The sequence below is a fragment of the Ictalurus furcatus genome, chromosome 20 (genome assembly GCF_023375685.1).
Source record: "Ictalurus furcatus strain D&B chromosome 20, Billie_1.0, whole genome shotgun sequence".
In the NCBI taxonomy this organism is placed as follows: domain Eukaryota; kingdom Metazoa; phylum Chordata; class Actinopteri; order Siluriformes; family Ictaluridae; genus Ictalurus; species Ictalurus furcatus.
In genome coordinates this window covers 19,466,353-19,491,835 of record NC_071274.1, presented here as the reverse complement: position 1 = coordinate 19,491,835, position 25,483 = coordinate 19,466,353, and the positions used below count along the sequence as shown (strand labels likewise).

Sequence of the window (25,483 nt, the reverse complement as noted above, 5' to 3'; positions counted from 1 at the left end):
CTAAAAAGTCTTGCACTGCTAGAGGGCTTTCTTTAAAAGGGCCGTCCAGATTCAGGCAGCGTTTTTACCAAGGACACGAAGACAGTGAAACAAAGCTAAATATCTCTGGGTAATATCCCTCTACACTCAACACACACAAACACACACTCAGCCAATGGCCCTGAAAACAAAACCGTCAAAAAAATCTGCTCATGTCTCTTCATATATTAATAAAAAAAAAAACAAAACAATGAAAGCTAACTGCAATGAATGTCAACAAGTTGTTATTTGAAGAGTATAGAGAAGAAAATTACAGTAAACAAACATACAACATATATATTTATATATCATGCACATAACACATACAACAAATGTTATGCGCACAAAATGTAAGAGTTTCTCCCTAAATAAATAAATAAATAAATAAATAAACAAACAAACAAACAAACCCTCCTGATTGTTCCTCATACCGAAACGCAGAAAACTAGAGCGAGACTTTACGGCGAGCCACACCTCAGCACTGCTGAATGCTCGAAGAAAAACCTGGAACCGTTGCCACGGTGACGTTTTCTCCGAGGAGACGTTTAACATTTACGGAAGGAGTCTCCAGTGTCAGGCTGAAGAGCGAATGAGTGTCTATCGCTGCTGTAAAGTGAGCGAGAACAGGAACCATCGTGTATCACGGACGGCGGGCGACATTAAATAAACCGTAAACAGATTTTTTAAAATAAATAAATTAATTAATTAATTAATTAAATAAAGATGCGCCATTCGTTAATAAATAAAACGTATACGGTTGCTGGTAAATCACTGCGGTACAGGAGGAATAAGACACTAGTTGGGATGTGCGGTTAACGGAAAATATTCGCGTGGTGACTGTAACTCCGTTTCTAGTTGGGCTGCATCGCACCGCGACACTGTTGATTGTTTTCCTAGAGCGGCATACCCTCCACATGTTTTATGTGCACTGTGATGATGTCACATGACACCTCTTGACATAAAACTGTGGAAAATCTGCCGTAATTTTTATTTTTATTTCACGCTCGTCCGAATATTTGCTTGATTTTGCATTAATTTCTGCGATGGCAAAATTCTGGAGGGACTGCTTCATTGATGGAGCAGTAACTGAGCATGAATGAGTGAATAAATTCCCCTTTCACACATGCACTCTTACTCTGGAATTCATTAGCAAATAGACAGGGAGGGGTTAAGTGTGAACACAACCCCTTTTTCCAAGGAAATTCGTCATAAAATGAGTGGCACAGTAGGGGGAATGAGGGGATTTATCAGTGAATCACCAGGAGACTCACAGGTACACAGACGAAGCGTGTGATAAACAAACTCAAGTGAGTCCTGAAGTCCTGTATAATGGGAATTATGGTTAATGTGGTAGGATGAACCAGGGCCCAAACGCATAATGCTAATGCTAATGAGTCTTTATTAAATCACATATACATACGCACAGTGAAATGCTTTTCTTCACATACCCCAGCATGTCAGGAAACTGGGGTCAGAGCGCAGGATCAGCCATGATACGGCGCCCCTGGAGCAGAGAGGGTTAAGGGCCTTGCTCAAGGGCCCAACAATGGCAGCTTGGCAGTGCTGATGCTTGAATCCCCGACCTTCCGATCGGTAACCCAGAGCCTTAACCGCCAAGCCACCACTACCCCATATTACAATATTGCTAAATATTACTGTTAAAGCTGAGCTGATCAGATTTTGATTGAGAAAACAGCTTAAGAGTAGTAAGCAACTCTGTAAATATTTTCCTCTTTTTGCAACTTCTGCCAAAACTATTGGAACGGCGAGGCCAATTCATTTGCCTGTGCTGTACACCAAACACGACTGGGTTTGAGATCAAAAGATGGATATGAGACGAGAGCTTAGAGATTTCAGCTTTTATTCCCTGGTACCCAATTTTTAGGTGAGCAAAAGTATAGGAACGGACAAGTCTTGAAGTAAATGGCTTTTCTCCCATAGACAGCTCTCTGAGCTTCATGTTGGCTTATCCTATTTAACAACAAACGCAGTCTTCGCAATACAATATAATCCACATCAGCCACAAAAAAACCCCACTAGTTTTTAGTTTCAGCTCCTTCTGTGTGCAAACATAATACATTCAAACTGTAAAGACGTGCGATAACGCGATGTCCTCACAGGCACAGAGCAACACAATCACGATATGACAGTGTTATTTATTTTTGGAGGGCTTTAAAAGATACGGTCATGAACTGATAGCTGACCTGAACTATGTTAAAGAGAGCTCAACCAATCACAGAGAGCAGCGGTTTTAAACTTACAGATTAAAGCGAAAAACCTGATTGGATCCCGTTATACTGGGGTCCCCCCCCCTTTCATTTTCTTAAACAACAAAGTAACAACACTTCTAAATCCTGGTGTACTGTGTCTCTCCAAACTTATCAAACCTAAAAAAAAAAAAAAAAAAAAAAAAAAAAACATAGTAAAAATATCTTATTGTGATATTATATATGCCATATTTAACTAATTAATCCCATAATTTCATGGAACTTAAGCTGGCTAGAATAGGTTGTGTAGCTCTGGGGGTTCTCATAGTTTTTGCAGCTAGGGACATCTTAATTGTGCGGTCAATTCCACTGAGCTCCTCAGGGCAGATTTATTTTAATGAACATAATCCTAATCCATAAACTATTCAAATATCAGGCTCATTATGTTAATCTGTCTAATAATGATAACAATAATTTATTGCCTATTTATTGGTGCCATAGAGTTTTTTATTCCTGAACTTTCCACTGGCGGTCCAAGTCGACATTATGTATAGGCTACTAGTTTTATGGATATAAAAACTAGTAGGCTTAAACCTACTGAACGTAAGTGACCAGTAAAACAGGATAATAACTGCAAGAACTCAAAAATAAATAAAATATAATAGCTGACAGTGATAGATGTGGGTTATGATGATGATTTCATCACTTGTAATATATTTAAATCCCTCTGGTGTAGCTCTGTTGAACCCACACTCTGGGTTCTGTATTGTACTAGGAGTGGACTAGCGAGTGGGTTATGAGCCAGGAAGTAGCACAAGAGCTATGAATTCAGCGCTCAGCTGGTCTTGCGCTCACCCTTTAGCGGTGCTCATATCCACAGGCTCGTCTCTAGTCTGCAGCTCCACTTTAATGGTGGCCTTCACCTCGCCGGCGCTCAGGATATTGGAGCTGCGCGCCGAGGCCTCGGGTCTGGGACGCAGCACGGGCCGATCATCCCTGTCTCCACCCTCCAGCTTCACCTTCTTCACATCCAAGTCCACGGGCAGAGCCTCCCGCTCTAAAGCCCGCTTCTGACTGCGCGTCTGACGCACCGCCTCGTCACACATGGCCGCACCTGGACAGAGGGAGAGCGAGACAAAGAAAGGAAACAAGAATGAGAGAGAGAGAGAGAGAGACAGAGATGGGAAATCAATAATCGAGTCTATTAGGGTGAATCGAATGAGGAAACCATGCGAATGCAATGACATCACTGCAACCTATGACCCAGTGCAGGAGCAATAACGCGCCATAATGTGGTCTAATGGGCTGCGTTGATAAAGTGCAGACGTCTCGATTGCAACGTTCATGCAGAAAGGCCAAAGACTGTCGTCTACAGGAAATGTGGCATCAGCACCTCTACAGCAAGCCTGAGTGATGCAGACGCTGCTGGTAGATCGAAAGATGGACGGGTTAATGGAGCTGGCAATTAAGAAGGCAAATGCAGCTTATTTGTTCATAAATCCAAATTAAATGTGACTCAGCCATTAGTCATAAAAAAAAAAAAACTACGCTGCTTGCTTCATTTTCCTAGAACGTGATTCGGGTGAGCTTAAGAAAATTTAGCGAACTGCTCAACACTAAAATATATATTTTATATACATTTCCTTAAATCGATGCTGCCGCATTTCAAGATCCGCATTACTTTTTAAGCTCCTGATTACACTCTGTGGTGGTACGGGTATTCACATTGTTTAGTTTTAGCATTTTAAAATTACTCATTTGCAAAAAAAAAAAAAAGAAAAAAAAAAAAAAAAAGAAAAAATGAAGTGTAACAGTTTTTATTGTCTTCCAAAAGGTATCCAAAGAAATATAGTTTTGTAATATGAAAAAAGGCTAGATTTTGGCAGTAAAACAGGGTTCAAAGGTTTGTTTACATACAACTAGCCCTGATAATTAACAGCAACTACACCATTTCATGCGAGGTCCATATACAAGGCCATGGCAGAGCTGAACAAAATGAGGATTTGACCTATTTTTATAAGGCTGAATAGCTAACAGTGGAAGTTCAATTCTGGAATCTGAAAGCGTCGGGTAGTTTCCTATAACAGCAGCTCTGACAGCAGCTCCAAATCAATTCCCAGGTTTACATCAATGCGTTCGTTCGAATTCATTATCGCACTCGACGGATTTACAGGGACTTGTTTGGTGGACGCGCCACGTAATCCTAGTTTTAATAGGAGACATTACAATTGCTGGGCACAATCTCACACACACACACTATGGACAATTTGGAAATGCCAATCAGCCCACAACGCATATCTTTGGACTTGTGGAGGACACTGGAGTATCCGGAGGAATCCCCCGAAGCACGGCGAGAACGTGCAAGCTCGGAGGCAGGATTCGAATCCCAAACCCTGGCGCCACCGTGCCCCCCACCCCCCTTACAACTGTGTATAAATATTATCAAGTGAATGATGACCGGAACTAATTTCCAGGAACTGCTCCCCGACACACCTGATCCACCTGGGTCAGGTAAACCCATTCCTCAAGGTTTTGTTCCTTAAAGAATTCGGATGGTGCGAGGTTTATCCACTACAGGTCAAGTAACATCGAGATACGACGCAATCCATCAAACGGTAGAGAATAAATAAGCGTGTACACCAGAACCACTTGTATAAAGAATTATGCAAACAATTATGCAATGCAAACGTGTCAGACTGGCGAAGCGCACACTTCACAAGCCTTTTGTTACTTTTAGAACATAAGTTTATGTATTTTTATTATGGACTTGTTATGATCGGATGACGCTAGGCGTTGTCGCCTCAAAGCTCCAGGGTCTGCCTGGGCTTCCTCTGGTTTTCCCCTACCTTCCCAAAAAAAACATGCTAGTAGGTGGACTAGCAATGACTATAACTGCCCCAAGGTGTGAGTGAATGTGCGCGCTAAAACGTTTACTGAAGAAGAAGACTGAATTAATCTCATTTGAGATCAGATCAGGAAAATAAAAAAATAAAAAAGGGCTACAATGCCGATAATTTAGCGTTTAGAAAGGAGAAAGTTCCGAAGTTGCAGAACAAAAGACGAGCCTGTGGACATGACCGCCAAATAGAGGTCGACTGAAGTAAAAGAACAATCGACGTCACCTATTAAACGATGGCCGATGTTTACAGTTGATGAGTACACAAACTTTGGCAACACCGAGACCACATGCAAATCGACACAGAAGGTGACTTTGAGTTCTCTACGGAGGGAAAACCCTGATTTCAAAGCTTTTGCTCCACAGGGTGATCCTACTACGCTACACTAGCCGGGTACGTCCGTTCCGTTTTTCTCGTCCTAAGGCGGACGGCAGGGCTGTGTGACTGGGATCATGGACACGAGGCAGAGCTCGTCTGAGATGCTGTCTCCTCTCGGTGAGGGTGAGAGGTAGAGAGTAATGGAGCCGGAAATACAGAGCCTCATCTACTCGCTGGTGCATAACAGGAAGCGTTAGCTCAGACATGAAGGGCTAAACATAATGTTAACCCTTTCGCTGGTGTACACACACACACACACACACACACACATCTATATCTCTATATCTATCCATCAACTCTTTGCTAGAGAAAGAGTTTCTGGTAAATAAATAAATAAATGAATGAATGAATGAATAAATAAATAAATAAATAAATAAATTTCAATTTCCAGGTAAAGTTTCACACACACACACACACACACACTTTCAGCTGATAAAGGAAAGCTGACTTAAGTTCCCTCTGTGAGATCGGTGAGTCACACATGACCCTTCCCAGGATTCAGTGGGCCACACAAAGCACTTTCCTGAGAACCGGTTTAAACCAGTAAGTGTGTGTGCGCGCGTGCATGTGTGTGCACGTATGAGTGAGTGAGTGAGTGAGTGAGTGAGACTGAGGCAGGTTTTAACCCTTTGTCAGCAACAGCACGCAGCCACATAACACAAAGACGCACAGTCTCACACACACACACACACACACACACACACACACACACACACATCCACAAATGGATGGTTACACCCCGAAAGAGACGCCACATGGCATTCCAAAACACAAGTCCTCTAAAGAAACGAGGGGTGGAGGTAAGGGGTGGGGGGGTGAGGAAGAGTTGAAGAAGACTGTTACTGTTGGCTCAACCGTATAGTGATTCTTAAAGCGACAGCACATTATTTAAGATGCTGTTATTACGATGCTTTAATTCAGCCTGAAGGTAACGCTATCTGCTTACGAGAGTGGTTAAATGGGGTCAGACGAAGGGAATGTACGTTTTGAGAGACACGGCGTTCTCGCTCTCTCTCGCACACCGAGTGTGTGAGAGAATCATATACAAGCAATAAATGAGATTCTGACAACTAGCCTGTTATGGTGTTGAAGTCTGATTTATGACCTCAGCATGCTTCAAATGATTTCAACACAACTGCAATGGAGAAGTGTTTGAGGGATTTTATTTCATAAGAAAGAAATGTGCCGTCGTCCTCTAGTACACATACAGCATCATTTCAGCAGGCAAAGCTGAGAACACACAATGTAAAGGCATGTCCTGAATTTAAAAAATAATAATAATAATAACAACCCAACACAATTCCCACTGTGTAGCCCACAGCATGGACATTAATCAGTTCAGAGGTCAGAGATTCTGGTAAAGGGGAAGAGGAAGAAAAAGATTCTAGTTGATTATTTATTATTATAGTTGGCTTTTTTTTTGTTGTTTTTTTTTTTTGCAAAAGATAATTTGCTGAAATCAAAAATTACGCAGAAGAAATGCATATATATTGTTCAAATTTCTGGCTTGAAAGCAATCCCATTTGAAATGATCGGCAAACATCATTTCCCTGCTTCCTCTTCAAGTGCCTTACAATAGACGTGTTGTTTCTGCCTCGGATCTGCTTATACAGCGTGTAGCTTAGGTCAGCGCTCCCCGAGTCCCGGCGGATGTGTGCGTTCGGCTCATATGGACTTCATCAGGCGGGCAAAATTGCTCCAACATGCCCATTAATACTGTAAGGGCTGTGAGGGACAGCTGACCCGTTCAGTAGCTCTTTTAGGGCTGTTAATGCTCATAGCCATATCGATGCTGGGCTCATAAAGCTCACGACCTGAGAAGAACTCTAATCAGCGAATTAACTCAAAACACCTGTAAAGGTTTCCTGAGGCTTTAATCTCTCGGTCTGGGTCAGTATACACGACTACAATCACGGGGAAGATGAAAGTCAATGTTGCGTTTCATTTGGAAATCAAGGTTCCAGAGTCTGGAGGAAGTGCGGAGAGGAACAGAATTCAAGTAGCTTGAAGTTCAGTGTGAAGTTTCCACAGTCAGTGATGAGTTGGTGTTTTCTCAAGTCGAGAGTCGATGCAGCGTCTACCAGGAGATTTTAGAACACTTCATGCTTCCATCTGCTGACGAGTTTTATGGAGATACTGATTTCCTTTTCCAGCAGGACTCGGCACCTGCCCACAGTGCCAAAACTACTAGTAACTGGTTTTCTGACCGTGGTATTACTGTGCTTGACTGGCCAGCCGACTCGCCTGACCCGAACCCCATAGAGAATCTACGAGAGACACCAGATCAAACAATACAGACGAGCTGAAGGCCGCTATCAAAGCAACCTGTGCTTCCATAACAAACACCTCAGCAGTGCCACAGGCTGATCGCCTCCATGCCACGCCGCATTCACGCAGTAATTCATGCAAAAGGATTAAAGCCCAGACCGAGTATCAGCGCATAAATTAACACACTTTTCATCAGGTCGACATTTCTGTATTATAAATTCTTTATTCTGATATTTTGAGATGCGGGATTTTTAAGCAGTAAATCATCAAGATTAAAACAAAAAAAAAAAGCCATGAAATGTTTTACTTAATGTGTAATGAATCTAGAATATATGAAAAGTTCCACTGTTTGAATTAAATTACGGGGAAGAATTTTTACTTTTCCACAATATTCAAATTTTTTGAGATGCACCTGTATACGTACAATTGAGATGGAACGGAACACAAATATGTTTCTCAGACACCGTGTCCAACACAAATACAAATAGTAAGTACACAGGTCATTCTTTTAACAGAGAGACTACACATCAGGATTCGATCCCGAGAGAGAGAGAGAAAAATATATTTTAAAAACCACGACCAATCAAATTGGGACTGGAGTGATGTAGCTACGGTTGAGGAACTGTCAGAGCCAGAACTTATACCCCAAGCTGGAACTGCTGCCATTTTCTACTTCTGTTTTTTGTTTTTCCCCAGGGGCATAATAGTAGGGTTCATATTTAGTCTACAAAAACTTCAGGTTTAGGCCACACCCACTTCAGGTTTCAAATCTGAAGAGAGACATGACCTTCCCATAAGCACTGACAGTTAACTGCTTAAAAATAAATTTCTCTGCTTTGCTAAGCAACCTTAGCTTGCATGATACAGGCGAACGTCTTTATATCAGACACGTGCACGGTTAAACGAGGTCATGAAAGGTCATGACATATTTACCTTTAAAACTTTCTTCTATAAAAGGAGCATGGTTGCTTGAAATGGACAGAGACCTGTGTTATGACCCATAAGTGTGACTGTTCTAAATTTACAAGCTTTCAATATTTGGACACAGCAAAGTGATAGTCTTAACGCGACACTCGCGTCACGCACGTCTCCTTGGATGCCACCAAGCCTTCTGGTTTAGCATTTGGATAATAGGACTTTAAATAATCTGGACTTTGAACTTGAAATCTTGTAATAAATGGTGCAAAGGCAAAGCCCTGGCGAGTTGCTCCACGAAACCACAAAAAGCAAGTGAACCCAAATATTTCATTTACGCCGTTAACGACTGGCACTTTCACTTCGGACACAACAATCGGACTACAGTGCAGCCCCTTGAGCAAAGGACGGTCGAGAAGAACAAAAGCACACGGCCCGTTCGTTCTCTGTAGGCTACTGTTCCTTTGCAGAACTCGCCTCGGCATTCCTTTCTGGGGACAAGGAAATGGTAAACAAGTGAGTCATCGTCCCGCACAAAGCCATAACAGACAGCTGAAGGGATCGGGCTGTTCTCAGATCCGATCGTAGAGGTCGAGGGCTACGGCACGAGAATCACGTTTGGTTTAGATCGGCTGACCTCGGCCCAGCGGTTACAGCCGGCTGTATGAAGAGCCAAAAGTGCAGGAGTCACATGGCGGACAGAGGAACGAGTCCACATGTTGCAGTGAACGTCTAGAGTGTCAGTTAAGGCTAAAATGGCAGTGGCGGATCAGGTTTCACGTCCCCCTGGGGCAGCATACATATATGTAGCTTCTCAAACAAGGCACGTCCTTCCGTACACACTCAGAAGAGAAGAAGCGTGTCCATATAAAGATCGGTAAGGAGAAGAAAAAAACAAACAAAAAAAAAAAAGGTGATCATTCTAAACATGAAGATCAATCAACTGTAATCTGGCAATCAACCAACAACCGCTAATACAAACAAAAGTGGCTACATAGTCGCAAAACATTGAATGTCTGATTTACTTTGGTTGCTATTTGAAAAGATAAAAACACACAAAAAAAACCCCACAAAAACCATTAAGCATTTGTCTCATTGGCTGCCCACGAGCCTCTAAAATATAAACCGGCCAATGAGAGCAGAGTAGTCCCCATGATGTCAAGACGGAACTACAATCTCCATGCCGTGCTCCGCAGTTTCTCCATCGTGATGGCATGCAGGAACACATTTCGGCGCTTTATACACCCAATTAGGTCGACAGCACTCGAGTATACAGTGGCGTAAAACATTCATGAGCGCTAGCAAATCCAGACTAATTGCTTTGGCAGTTATGCAGCCAAACAGAACCATGATGAAAAGGAAAAGCCGAGTTGACGCTTGCACTTGAGGAGAAAAAAAAAACCCATAAACCTAGAAAGCGCAAGTAAAATCCATCACAAATCTCCTCTTACAGACCCTGAAACACATTTTTATTCAAGGCAGTGATGCCCTCTGGTGCTAACATTGCTAGTCTGCTACTAAACAGTGCTGTTATATTGATTCTTTCAGGAACATACAGGGGTCTGCGTGAACAGCAGAGCTGCGCAGTAATAAGCACGATACGGTTTTGTTTTGTGAACTTTCCTCTGCTGTGTTTTTAAAAAGAGACACACCCTCGTATTCCTTGTATGCAAATTCGAGATGTAACCAGATGTTCTCCATAATGAACAGGTACAGTCTTAAGTAAATACGGATATGAACAGGAATTGGACTAGTTATTGTTAGACAGCAGGCAGATATGAAACTCGCGGGACGTCTTCGAAGATCGTTTCCTAAGGTGAACGCGAGTTACTGTGCCGTGTTTTACCAGCATTCGTTCATCCTTAGTAACCGCCTGGTCAGGACCGCGGTGGTTTGAATTAGGCTACGAGCTTGTTTATTTACTTTTCTGCGATCACAAACAAAAATAAATGACTGTGCAAATGGGAAATCGTTTCGAATTCTACATAAAATACAGAACATCTCTCCATTCAGAGTAAAATGTGCGTTTTATTCGCTAGCGCATGCTTAAACCCATGCGAATCGTCTGCTTAAATGAATCTTAATTCGATATTTCCATAAAGTACTACAATGGGTGTAAAAAAACATAAAAGCTGATGATGGCTCCATGAGTGTGTAGAACGTCAGAGAAACGTATGACTTGTTCTGCAAGGCTACTGACAAAGTTTACAGTTATGCAAATCTATACTTCCTTTAATAAAAAAAAGAAAAAAAAGAAAAAAGAACTCTGGTGGTTAAAAAAAAAGCCTTTGTGAGAACCAATAAGAAGCGTCCACCAATGCACGCAATTTGCTGCACTTGAAAAATGGTTGAAAAGCAATGTCACAACTCAAACTCAGACTTTGGACTGGTCCTGGAGCCATGAACACTGTTCTTCCAAATGATATTCCTTTCATTGGTGTTTTGGTGGTGGAGGAGGAGGAGGAGGAGGAGGAGGAGGAGGAGTGATTTATCGTCTTGCCCATCGTGCCAAAATCTCCCATTAATGTTTAACTGGATTGAGCTCTGGCGAGTGCGAAGGGCGAAGGATATTCTTTACATCATTTTCATTGACCCTCATGCCCTGTGGATAAGGGCGGGGTCATCCTGGAAGAGACCGCAACCACTGGGATAGAAATAAGGATAAAGGGGATCAGTCAGAAGAACTGCACTACTGATTTGCAGTGACTCTTCAGTTCCAGTGGAGCCAAAAAAACACAATTATTATTTTTTAAATATAAGTAAATAAATGCCCCCCCTACAGGATAGTTCGATTTCAGAAGTTCCGATCCTTAAAGAAGGACCGCGAGATATAGTTTGGCTCCTTTGAGTGGATTGCAAACATTCAGAAACACTAGTCTTTCACAATGTGGGGATTTTGATGCTGTAATAGGTGATTAATGCTGGGCTTTGTGAACCATGAAAGATAGCAGCTCAGCTTAGTGTCAAGCAGGTGATCGACACTGCCTTCCAAAAATCAAGGCGCATTTAGATTATCAGACCCGACACATAACGTGAAAATAGGAAAAAAAAAAACTCTGAAATTTTTATTTATTTATTTATCTATTTATTTATTTAAATGGCCGTGGAGTTTCAGGAAAGTTTTTGATGCGAGTCGCCACACAAATATCGCACATTTCTTCTAGCAGACGAAAAATACAACACAAAGTTAATAAGGACTCTGGCCTGCGTGCTAACTTTATCGAGCAGGTTATAAGAGAAGAAATACACACCCCGATATTATCCGATGCACTCCGATTGAATTACCGCTCCGCTGTTTGTGTAGACTTAACCGACTTCCTGCACTGTACTCCAACTGTAATACATGTCGATGTATTACAGATGATTTAATACATCAGGGACGAAAATGTCTTCAAGTCCCCATGAAACCAAAAACAATAGTTGTTTTGGCTTGTAGTATGAACACATCAGCCTTAAGGTTATCTAGAAGCAAGTGCGCTCCAAAACAAAGACAAAAGTCACATTTAGAAGACACATGCCTTCAAAATTTACACTCTCTCTCTACCAACGATACGGATCAACGATTATGATGACCTCGTTCTGCGCTTCAGAGTCTCATCATGTTTTCTGTCCAATCAAATGCTCTCTAGAGTCTGAAGTGTCCCGCCCACAACATAAAATTAATTAAATAAATAAATAAATAAATGGTTGGGGTTTTTTTTATTATTCACCTTGCCTAAAAGCTATTGGCTATTTAAAAAGGGCGAGGAGCCACTCGATATACCCCCTCCCCCATCGTCCTGTTTCAGTGAAAATGACGTCAACACATCGAATCAAGCTGCGCATTTCAAGGCACTTCACGGGGACTTTAAATTTATTGGCTAGTCCACTGGACACCTCAACAATCCACTGTCCGATGCTTCAGCTACGAGATGTGATGTTCCGTCCTCGTATCTCGTGTAAAAGTTATTATCGGAGTCTTACTATCGCCTTTTTTTTTTTTTCCCCTTCGACGTGTTTAACCAACTTGTCCAATAACCCGGACAAAGAATCTGCTTGTCACAGGGTACGGATATGTCCACCCTTGTACCTACAATTAACTTGACTTATTGGGGTTTCACCTTAAATTTCAAGTAAACGATATTATAAAAATGGCATCACATACCTAACAGAACATGGCTACAATACTACTCACATAAAAATAAAAAAAATACAGCCTTCAAAGAAATGTAAAGTCAGAACGTGTCAGAAATCTCCAAATCCAAAAATTATAGAAAAGGGACCTGGCAGTATTACAAAAACCTAAACGTGCACCAAATGTGCTCTCCATAGTCCGAGAGAGCTTCAGATAAGTTTACAGTATGTATACTCGTGTACAGTAAGGCCGGTGGCATAGGTTCAGCTGACAGAGAGCCAGGTGGTTGGGGTGCTTGTCTGGCAGAGCCTGATTCTGGTACACACACACACACACACACACACACACTTCTACTGCCTACCAAACGAGGCGGATTCTTCTCACACGTTGGCATGGATTATGAAAGAGCTGCAGGTTGTTTTATAACAGCTTTGAGTAAAGTAGGCAGACACCAAACACCTAATACGTGTGGATGAATTTAGCAGGATACGGTTACGATTGTGATTTCTTCTGAAATGCATCATTCTCAACCACAACATATTTATCACGCAAACCACATTCCTCTTCTTTAACGCAGCTCCTTCTCAAGCATACCTGACTCGGTTCAGCAGGTTCAGTAGATGTGTTCGACCGATCCCTGCTGGACTCCAGCCCTCCGAGATCCGGACGTCAGCCACGGTGTACCGTGTTATTCGCTGTATAGCTATATAGCTGTAGTACCCTATTCCTCTTTCAGGCTTGGGACAGAAATCACAAATTTTGTATACTTGTATAATCAGGTTTATTTCCACCAACGCGTCGTCACTACACGAATCGCTCAAAACACAGGACGTACCTAACAAAGCGTTCCTGAGCTGTGACCCTTCCCCAAAGATTACGATTCGGACGAAAGCTAGCGCGGTCGAGACGATTAAAAAAAAATGCAAAACAACTGCGGCTTCGTTACAATTCCACGACAACGGTAAGCAAGCTTCTCCACAATTATCGAAAGGCCACTCATCTCGGACTTCCTTTAACGAGTTATCAGCACTAGTCTGTTTCACTGGTTAGGTCATAAGAAGTATGGATAAGCAATGAGTTTAACTAGCTAAGCGGTCTCAGTATTGTCCTGCCACACGGTTAGATTAGATTAGATTAGATTAGATAACAAGGAACAAAAATCACTTCCCTCCCTGCCTAATATTGAAAGCAAAGCGGTCTCACTTTGGATTTTTAAAACATCATCAAACGGGGAAATCTTGCACCAGAGAAATTTACTGGTAGACTGGTGGCTATAGCGCTCGGTAAAAATAAATAAATAACCTCAATCTCGAACACGTACACAGAAATCTTGCCTCACAGGCCTATCTTTTCTCTCTCCTCTAGTGCACATGCCCCTGCCAGGCCAGAGAAAGGCTTTTCCACGTCGGTTATTTTTAGCCAGTGATGTAATGACCTCTCCTGCAGGGTTTTAACTTGCAGATGCACGCATACGTGTTTGTGTTGCGGAATTTAAGGCGGGCAAGAAAAAAAAAAAGAAAAAAAAAAAAAACACATTATATATATTATATTTATATTATATATATATATATATATATATATATATATATATATATATATATATATATATATATATATATATATATATATATATATATTACACACACACACACACACACACACACACACACCCTTCTCTTCTTCCAGTCTATGACGGCATGTTATGAGGCAGATCGCTCTTAAGCTAATGTTTTGTCACTGACTGGACCCCAGAGGCGCACAGTAAAGCCATGCTTCGTTTTTCAGCGTGAAGGTTGTGTGGCTCGTAGCAGACAGAAAGACCACGCTTCCACACACAATGCGAGGAAAAAGGTTTTCAGACGATACGAGGACACGCTGCTGTTGTTGGATTCTTGGTATTTGTGTTTATTTCCATGTACTTGATGCCCTGGGCAGTGTGCTCAGGAAGGACGCTCCACCTCGAAGATCCAATCAAACCAACTGTTCAGGACCTGACAAAGCTCTAGCAATAGATTTTTTTTTAAAAATCCATATCATAATAAATCAGATGTGATGCATCTCAAGATGTTTCACTACTAGAAAAGCACATTTATTTGATCTTTTCGGTGTGTGTGTTAGAACGGCAAAAACACAACAATATAACCTGAAGGCTGAACTTTTTCCATTGTGTAATGCCATTTACGCCTAAATGTTATTACACCAACTATTCATTCCAAATCTCTAAACAACAACAACAACATCAAAGTAATGACACAGAAATATGACGGTGTCGTGTGACTGTGAAAGAAACTAAGACAAAATGGTTTGTTGACATGTAAACAATAATCACCATTTAAGACATCATCATTAAATCTTTCCTACATGACCCTAGAGTTTAGACTGGAATATCAGACACCTCATCCATTTAAAAAGATTACAAAAAACATTTATAATGGAATGAAAAGCGTCTCTTAAATGATCCCAGCGTATATTAATAAAGAGGCAAAGCAAGCGGAACAGCATGTAAAAATGACAACTGAGTAATGTACACACACCAAAAAAAAAAAAACCAAACAAACAAACAAACAAAAAAAAACCACAACGTTACACAACAGACGTCAGCCGTTACTTCATCTCGCCGCTTTATTCTCCTGACCATTAGCAAATCTCTTAAATGCTTCAAATATAAAATGGCAAACACTGATAGACCACAGCGATCATGTTCGAATCCAGATTTAGCTCCATCTTTAGGACAAGTGCTCGGTATGGACTCGCTAAAAAGGTCTCACTTACCAACAAGCATCACTGCGGAAGACAAAACTATTTCGTGCAACTGCGAGTCCGCAGATGCAAGTAGTTTTACGCATAAAAAAAAATTTAATAAAAAAAAAATAATAAAAAGAAATTTGAGAAACACCGCAGCAAAATCAAGCATTATTGGCTGCAACAATCAGCAATAAATAAATAAATAAATAAAAACCATAGACGAAAGCTTGTACGGTGGAAACTTGCTAAGCGTGGGTCTGGAGCTCATGTATGTGGAAGAGGGCTGATGGTAACACTCTTAGGAGGGCGCTTGGACCCGAGACGAAGCATGACCAGCAGTTCTAAAGGTCACTGCTGGAGGAGTTCACATGTCTAAGAGGAAGCGCATGTTAGTCTTCGACCTCCCCGGTCGGTAGCAGTCATATGATAGAGTAGTGCTGGGGGGGGGGGGGATTGTGAGCTACAACCAGTCACATTTCAGATTGTATTTTATATAAAGATGGTGCTGGGACTCAACAATCTTCAATCTTGAACTGTTCCCTGCAAGTACACCCGTGGGCTTCATCTCTGACACCAAGAAAAACCTCAGTGATTAATCCTGAAAGACACACACCTACAGATCGTGCACGCTCAAGACCGTCGCTTAGTGCCAAAAGTGTTTGCTATATGCACCCTGACGTTACCATGGAATCAGCAAACCAAAAGCGCTCTCCATATAATGAGCCATCTGCAATATTTCTTTGTTTCACAATCTTTTTTTTTTTTGTAGGAAACAAGAGTTTAGGTGGAATTCTCCGTGATGGAGAAACGCGTCCAGGGTTTGAACCACATCGGCCTCAGAAGAAAGACGAGGACACGGGAAGATGCCGCCCTGTTTGACACGGCTCCGTTATCCGAGGCTGCTTAGCAACACCCAGGCATCGTGACTCCTTAACTACAAACAACAAATAGGCCTAACTCCGTCATACCCAATTCCCATCTGCTTCTGCCTGAACTTTATGGTCAGACGCCCAGGATCTCAGGTGGATCAAAAACATGCACTGAGAAATAGGTCCTGGAGATCCATCAGGCGTTTCTTCTGAGGATTACACTGTAAAATTCAGAGGAGAATTTTATTCCGAGAGCACCCCAAGTACCGTGGACCAAATAAACTTGGGAGAACTGTATAAGAGTAAAGTCTTAAGACTGGGTTTAGTACGGTGAAGAACCATGCACTAGGTCTCTATATTAGAAAATCTGCATTACTGAAAAGCATGACCCTGAGGTCTTTGTTCACTACGGAGTCCCTTTTGACACCACCTGATGACGGACTATGAGCATCAAGCGTTGAGACACAGGAACAGATCAGACTGAAAAGACGTGCCACTGAGGGGTATTCCCCCCTCCCCCAACAGGCACTTTTCAGACACCTATGAGGTCCTAATAGATGGACCCCCTGAAGTTAACATCTCATCAAAGCAACCATGTGACATAATGGCTTACAAAAGAAGTACAAGTATACATGGCCAAAATCCACACGTTTTTACAAAAAGCCTATCAATATAACTGGCCAAACATCGTCTTGTTGACTTCATATAAAAAGTTCCAACATGGCTCATGTGTTCAATGGGACACCAGATAACACAAACATGTGACGCCACGATGGGGCTGCTTAATGGTTCTCTTCTGTCTGAAGTCAGGTGACGATCAAGAGGACTATTGAGCACTGAGTAAAGAGACAATCGCCGTCTTCATCAAAAGGAACACCTATTAAACATATTTATACAAGTATGACTCAGGAAAACATTTGATACACCTACAGGCACCGAAATCACTCGGATGGTCGAGTCACAAAGTTAAGAAAATAGAGTAATGCGGAATGACAAAGATAGTGTCCCTTGAATTTATGTTGACACGTTAACTCCGCCTCAAGTCATATGACCACAAGTGGACAGCTGATATTTACTGCTGTATTTCTAGTGACCATTTGTAATTGGAAGAGATTAGACATACAGACAGCTTAGGAAAGCGACACAACTTTCATGTTCTGCATAGTGAAGTGCACAAGAAAAGAGAAGAGGAAAAGGGAAAAAAAAAAAAAAAAAAGGTCATGTGACCTTGCCTCAGCAAACCATGTGATTGGATAATTGGCTGAGAAAAGTAAAAATGGCAGCGCGGGATGAGTCAGTTTCCCCAGGAAAGACGATTTTGTTCTCTTGAACACGCGGAATGGAAACGGCGCTTCATTCGCAAATGTTTTATACGATATTCCAATTTTGTGCATAAGTTCAATTCGCAACTTGGATAGAAAGCGATTAAAAACTGCTGTGAATAACGATACGCACAACAATGGATAAACACTCTGCATTTTGAGAGAGAGAGAGGCGAGAGAGACCCCCAGAACACAAGGAAAAAAGCCCTGCTATATGCAAAACATTCAACATTGCCATAAAATACGCCTGCAATACAAGATAAGTTCCTTTTGTCACTTATGTTATAGCAGCAATAAACAATTGCTCCCTCAACAGCCTCTTTCTTTCTCTCTCAGACTTAAGACATGATAAATAATGCAGCTTGTTGTAAAAAAAAAAAAAAAAAAAGTTTGCTGTGGTGGAAAACTTAACATTTAGCCGAAGTGTATCAGATTCGAATCTGAATCGAGTCGAATCGGCTCAGTAGTGAACTGAAGCGAATCGAATCACTTTCGTTTCATTGTAACGTCTCGTCTGAAAGAGCAGCTGAACGCAGTCTGTGACGTCAAGAAGTTTCAAACTTACTTCATTCAAGTGAAAACGAACAGAAATCTGAATAGTTTCATCAATAAGTAAGGAATTCAATCAGTAAGAACGTTAATAAACTAACGCACGCGCGCGCACATATCTACAGTATAAACTGTGTGTTGCAGTAGCGGCGCGTGCGCCGCTCTAATCTGCACGTGTAGCTTTAAGAGGATGAAGAGGATGCGGATGAAGAGGAGGAAGATTACAGCCAGGGGACTTTTATTGTGATAACAGTGGAAAAAAAAACCCAAAAAACTGGCAGGCTTGTCGGGTTAAGTGCCACGACTGGGGACACTAAAAAAAAAAAAAAAAAACACCACTAAGATACACCGTCCACCATTATCACCCCCTTTTATTCACATTAAATACTAAATATAAATACAAACCTTTCAAAATAACACCGCGTGTTTATCCATACACCGGCAAAAAGAAGTGTGTCGGAAATGTTACACAAAAATAAGACAAATCCTGACAACAAGCCTGGTCATAATGACAATGTATTATTACCAACAACAATAAAAAAGAAATGAAAAATAATTTTTAAAAAAAAGAAGCTACCACCTTACCTGATGAATTAAGCGTACATATTACAAACTATGACAAATAACATTTTCCCGTTAGGTTAGAACAGAAATAATGTACATACCCAACACATCACATTCACAACTTCAGTTCATTTACATACAGATAAAAACTTTTCCGTTCTTTTCTAAAAAAACAAAACAAAACAAACAAACAAAAAAAACAGATAAACAACAACAATAACAACAACAGAAAGCTGTCTCTCGCCATCACGGTTCAAGCCAATCAAGCGCTGAAACGTTAGCAGGCTAAACTTGCTAGCGTTACCTACCTCGCGTTTCGGAGAGGGGGGGAAAGCAGCGCAAAATTTAAACTTTCAAGACTTGGACGAGCAAAATATCCTCCATTTCCAGGATAAGCACTTCCTCCTGAGGGCTATCAGGGCGCCCGGTTGACTCGTGAGCCACTGTGTGAGTGGTCTGTACCGCCAACTGACCGAAAGGGGTGAACAACAACACACAGAAAAAAAAATGTCCAACTCGGACAGATAACTAGTCGTTTATCCGCCCAGACTCGGAGCTTCAGAGCGTCGAGATGGCGAAACCACACACACAGAGTGGAAGAAAAAATAAAAGAAAATAATAAATAAGAATAATAATAATAAAATTATAATAAAATAATGATGATGATAAAAATAACAACAATAATAATGCTGCCCGAGTGGCACCAGAACTTCAGTAAATCCCTGTGAGATGTTATATTAGTTCTCGGGGTGATGTAGGAACCTCTTGTTGTCACTCGGTGTTCGTTTAATCGACGCTGCGGAAATAAAAGTGCACCGTCTACTTTGTAACGGCGGCGGAGGAGGAGGAGAAAGAGGAAGAGGAAGAAGAGGAGGAAGAAGAGGAGGAGGAAGAGGAGGAAGATGAGGAGGAAGATGAGGAGGAGGAGGAAGAGGAGCTTTCGATAAGTCCGAATAAAACGGATTCTCTCCGATGCACCCCTCTCACCTCCCCCCTCTTCCCCAAAAACTTCCCACACCGCTTTTATCTCACTTACCGGCTCCGAGAGGTGTTTATCCGTTCACCAGAACTCCTTCCTTCAGCTTCTGAGTGACAATTAACTCCAATAATTCAGCGTGGAAAGAAAAAACCAACAAGAATCGCGGGGATACCCTGAACTCAACCCTCCCCGCTCCACTCCGCTCCGCCGCCTCGGCTGCCAAATAATGCGCCTTATACACACTCATACACACTCACTCACTCACTCACTCGCGCGCGCACACACACTCTCTATCTCTATCTCTCTCACACACACACATATACACACACACATATGCACGAACCGCGGCGTGACCGCAGTGCGCATGCGTGCTCGTGCACGCCAGGAGCAACCACACACAAGTACACACAAGACCATTATCCCAGACACTGACCAAAAAGATTATAACAAACTCCCCCCCACCCCACCCCACCCCAATCAACTCCCACTATACCCCGTCACACACACACACACACACACACATATGCAGGTGAGATCCCCAGTACCCTATACACATGCAATATCATTCATTCATCATGATTCCTGTTCAGGGTCGCAGTGGCCACTTCTGAGAACACACCCATCCCATGCGACCATCCCATCCCATCCCATCACAGGGCACCACACACACTCACACGCTCATTCACATCTAGTGGCATCCATCCATCCATTTTCCATACCGCTTATCCTGAACGGGGTCGCGATGGCGCTTGGAGCCTATCATGTCCCAGGAAACTTGTGGACACACTGGACATGCGCTTGCAGGACACTTGGAACTTGGAAATGCCAATCGATCAGCCTACAGCGCATGTCTTTGGATTAAGGGAGGAAACTGGAGTACACAGAGGAAGAACCCAGAGGAAACTCTGCTCACACAAGGCGGCGGCGGCAGCGAGATTCGAACCCCCAGCCCTGGATGTGCGAGGCAACAGTACTGACCACTAATCCAGCATGCCTCACTAGGAGTAGTTTCCACATACTGGCATGTTTCTGGGAGGTTGGAGGAAACTAGGCAACGCAGAAGAAACCCACATGGACATGAAGAGAACATCCAGAGAAACTCTACACGGACTGGATAGAACGTAGGAGCCTGGCGCTGTGAAGTGGCAACGCTACCAGCTGTCATTTTATTTTATGTGTGCATTCTAATGTATAATATATTACAACAACTACAACACGGTGGCTTAGTGCTTAGCACTGTTGTCTCGCACATCCAGGGTTGGGGGTTCGAATCCTGCCTCTGCCCCCGGGTTCGCGGAACACACCTTACATGTTCTCCCTGTGCTTCGGGGGTTTCCTCCCCAGTCCAAAGACATACATCGTAGGCTTATTGGCATTTCCAAATAGTCCGGCGTGTGTGATGGGTTGGCACCCCGTCCAGGGTCTCCCTCACCTTCGGTTCCTTTCTAATAATAACACACGCATTATAGTATAATGTAAGGATCTTCCACTTTTTATTTGATGTACAGTGTATTTTAGTGTTCTATAATAATACAGCATGTGTGTGTGCACTTGTCTTAAACTTCAACATAATATTCTAGTTATCAGAGCATTAGACAAAACAATCAAATGAACTGGTGTTATTCCTACATAAAGGGCTGCAGATGCTAATTTATGCCAGCGAGAAGAATAATAAGTGCTATGCTACGAAATGGTTGTGTGTGTGTGTGTGTGTCAGTGCTAAATGGAAGGATAGGTGGGGGTGGGTGGATTGGTGTGGATACTGTAATCCTCCTGTGACTTAGACCCGATAAACACAAATACACCCACACAGACGTGTATATACATTGTTGATCCCATCATCATTGTTTTTTTTAATTATTTGTATTTTAAGCAATCTTTTCTTGATGGGTGTGTGCGCTGATGCAGAGTTCAACGTTGCCAGATATAAACCAAAGGTTGTCAGATATTGTCGGTTTTACATATTAAACCATACTGTAGAGTGTACATTCCACCTCTGATTAAATAAATACGATTTAAAAAAAAAAAATCCCAGGACGCAGAATACACACCATGTCAAAGAATACAAGATCGGACGTCCTCGTGCGGGGGGACAAAGAAACGAGCACAGAATCACATTCAGTGCAATGGATTTATTGATTAACTAAGACAAAGTGGCACCCTCCTGTCACTTGGGATAACAGATACTGACCTATTAAGGTTATATAAGATGTGCTTAGTACTGCAATAGTAGGTTTCATTAGATTAAAAAAGAAATAAATAAATCTACAGGGTGCTGTTTGGGTCATTATGGCTGAAATGTTGCTTCAGCACTATTCTCATTAAATCATAAATAAGAATCAAAGAATCAGAGGAGTATCATACAAAGCTCTTATCATACAAAGCTCTTGTCTTTAGATCAAACATAAAGTTTATAATACATTTAAAAGAAAAAAAAAAAAAAAAAGTACATGGAAACAGAAACCAAAACACAAAGTGGCATGGCAAGGTCAAGACACAGGAACACATTCACTTTGTCTTTCAGCTCTACAGGAAACAGCAATGGCCGCCACTATCAACATGACAGTCTTGACTTTAATCCCCGTATAACTACAGTAACAATACAGGAAGTGGCCTCCCAGTAACCATAAGCCCGGATCACTATTTGGCAGGAAGTCACGACTCTCAGCTCTGCTCTGCTCTGACACCTACTACCTAATAAGCATCACTTAGTTAGCGTCAGGATTCCCCCTCCAGTAACGACTATGTAGAGGACGAGTTCATATTTCAGCTGAAATCTGCCATTTTTTGAGGCCCAGGATGTGTTCCTCTGGACTTCACGTCTTATCACAGGAATGTCAAAGGCACTGCTGGGGCAGATTAGAAAATAAAGACAGTCATGTGACCAGGCCTGCAAGCTGACCTCAGAGTTGGCATGGTTCCCTGCAGAAACACGCGCACACACACAGCTCCACCATTACTGGAGATCAGGACTTTTATGCATTCCTCATGGGCAGGGCACAGAAGCACACACAAATATGCAGTCACACCCTCACGTTTGTATACGATACACATCACCTCAACATATCTGTCTGTACATATGGATACGATATTCATATAGATGAAGGGCTCATCTTATAAATATAATAATTATAATGCGATTTTATCACCGATGCACGACAAACCTATTTATACACACGTGTCGACGTTATTAGAAACACCTACACCCCTGTTCGTTCATGCAATCAATTAATCAATCAGCCAATCGAGAAGATACAGATCAAGAGCTTCGGTTCATGTTCACATCAAACATGAGAATGGGGGGGGGGGGGGTAGGAGGGGGGCGGTCATCTCATTGACTTGGACTACGGCAAACTCCTGGGATTTTAATGCAAACAGTTTCTGAAGTTTATACAAAAACGGTGAAAAAAAATGATTAATGAATCAATCCAGTTCCGCACGTGGAACTTCCTTGACGATGAGAGAGCTCAGAGAAGAACAGCTAGCCTGGTTCGAGCGAACAGGAAGGCTACAGTAACTCAAAATAATTACTCTTTACAACCACGGTGAGCGGAAAAGCATCTCTGGACGTACGACATGCCGAGGCGGATGGACCACGATAGCAGACCACATCAGGTTCCACTCCTGAGAGCCAAGAACAGGAATCCGAGGCTACAGCGGGCACAGGTTCACCCCTACCTACAGTGGACAGTCGAAGACTGGGGAAAAAAAGACCAGGTGATATCCTACAGCAGTGGTCACCAACCCTGTTCCTGGAGATCTACAGTACCTTCCTGGAGACTTTAGCTCCAACCATAATCGTGCCCACCTGACCTGATTTCCATTGCCTTAAGAAGTTCTTGATCAAGTAAAACAGGTGTGTTTGACTTTGGGTTGGAGATGAAACCTGCAGGAAGGTAGATTTCAAAGAAGAGGAGTGGTGTCCACCTGCCTATAATATATGAATCCCAGGAAAACTACCGCTGTGTGTTAATTAACGACACAGTCGAGTAGAGCAAAAGTAGAGTACGTACACTTAGGACAAACCGAAGACAAAAAAACGACAACCCATAATTAATAATGTGTTAAGGTTTCATAGGTGGTTTACTGTGCCTTGTTAGGTTTTATGACTGTTATTGTTACAGGTAAGAAAAAGGTTCAAATAATTACTTGGAGGAAGGAAAAAAAAACAAAACAAAAAAACACCTTTAAAATGACCACGCGTTCAAACTGATGTTGCTTTTCCTCCTTCAAATCAAGAAGGTCAACTTTTCAAACAAATGATTAGGTTTTTTTTTTTTTTGTCATTTTGCTTCATAGAGCAGCAGGTTGGTGCAACGGGGTCACTCCAGGGTCCGCGGTTCGATCCTGACTGGCATTTCAATAATTGTCCTTAGTGTGCGATTGTGCCCTGCGATGGATTGCCACCCCGTCCAAGGTGTCTCCCGAGTTCCCTGGGATAGCTTCCAGGCTCCCCGTGACCCTGTGTAGGATAAGCGGTACAGAAAATGGAAGGATGGATGGACATTAAACCTGCATATTCCTTCCTTCCACCTGGAAACTCCGCAGGTCACAAACTTTTTCACTCGACTGTACGTCATTAAAATTAGAAGCGCTCGCATGTTCTGACTGTTCACACATTTTTAAGAGAATCTCATCACAGTGCTGTCTGTCACAATCTGTTCCACACGTAATAGTCTGCAAAGTTCAATGCTAAGATAACCGAACAATCCGTTTTCGAGTGGAAACTAATACGGGGTAGGACGTTACCGTTTGTGTTCGTGGGAATTGCTGTGCTTTTAATCTTTCAGAGTAGCTTGAACTGAGCAGTTAATGTTCCTTGACAGTGACCAGAAGATGGAGAGCTCAAATCCCAAGATTGCCAGAGAGCCACTGTTGGATCCTGAACCCTAATTATAATACAGTAGGTATTAGTGTAAGCGACAATATTTTAAAATTCAAAATGACATCTAGAAACGTCATTATTCATACTAGTATAGCTTAACGTTAAAACAATTTTCACAGTATTTCCATGTCCCAAGTGCTGATTCCTGGGACATTATAACAGTAGCCATGGTTTGGTTTATAATATATTTTAAAGTTACATTCACATCCACAGAACTTTTCAAACAAGCCCTTATTGATTTCTCTCAATAAATATGCTTCTCAAGAAGTATATTTGAAGTATATAGAGTAGTTCAAAAAAATGTGAATTTATTTGAATGATGTCCTATTTGAAACCCATTCAATTAAGCAGTTAAGACAAGTATTTAATATTAATAAATACACTTAAACAGCTAAATGCAATTCAGTCACTTTGTTCTAAAACAATAAGATACATTTTAGTGACATCAAATGTTTGCTAAACATCCATTCATTAGTCTGTAGTCTTAACTAGGTGTGAATCGAGAGTTTTTCAAAAAGCACGAGACAAAAAAAAATAATAATAATAAAAAGACGCATCTGCTTTTTTTGGTAACATTTATGCAAAGGGTTTTTGAAATCTGATGAAAATAATGACAAGGATAATAATATGGATAAATGCGGCATATAAATATTCAAACTTTACAAAATTTAATAAATGGATTTATTTCTTAAAACTACAGAAAAGGGGGTAAATACCTTAAAAAAAAAAAAAAAAGCTGTCTCAGTAGGGTTTGTACAGTGGATAAGAGGAAA

General features: G+C 41.8%; 1 protein-coding gene across 4 annotated transcripts in view; it reads right to left on the bottom strand.

The window, feature by feature from the left end:
- The window catches only part of LOC128624432 (transcriptional repressor p66-alpha), a 29,863-nt gene extending 9,581 nt beyond the window's left edge, over window positions 1-20,282 (bottom strand). For 2 of the 4 annotated variants that reach the window (XM_053652084.1, XM_053652083.1), the window contains exons 1-2: window positions 19,883-20,282; window positions 3,081-3,339 (exon numbers count right to left, since the gene is read on the bottom strand). In XM_053652084.1, the coding sequence (XP_053508059.1) occupies window positions 3,081-3,331 (251 nt within the window). In that variant the 5' untranslated portion in view covers window positions 3,332-3,339; window positions 19,883-20,282. Of the gene's footprint in view, window positions 1-3,080; window positions 3,340-19,154; window positions 19,860-19,882 lie in introns of those variants that run through there. The other 2 variants (XM_053652080.1, XM_053652082.1) reach the window with 2 other exon arrangements.
- Window positions 20,283-25,483: the final 5,201 nt, after the last annotated feature.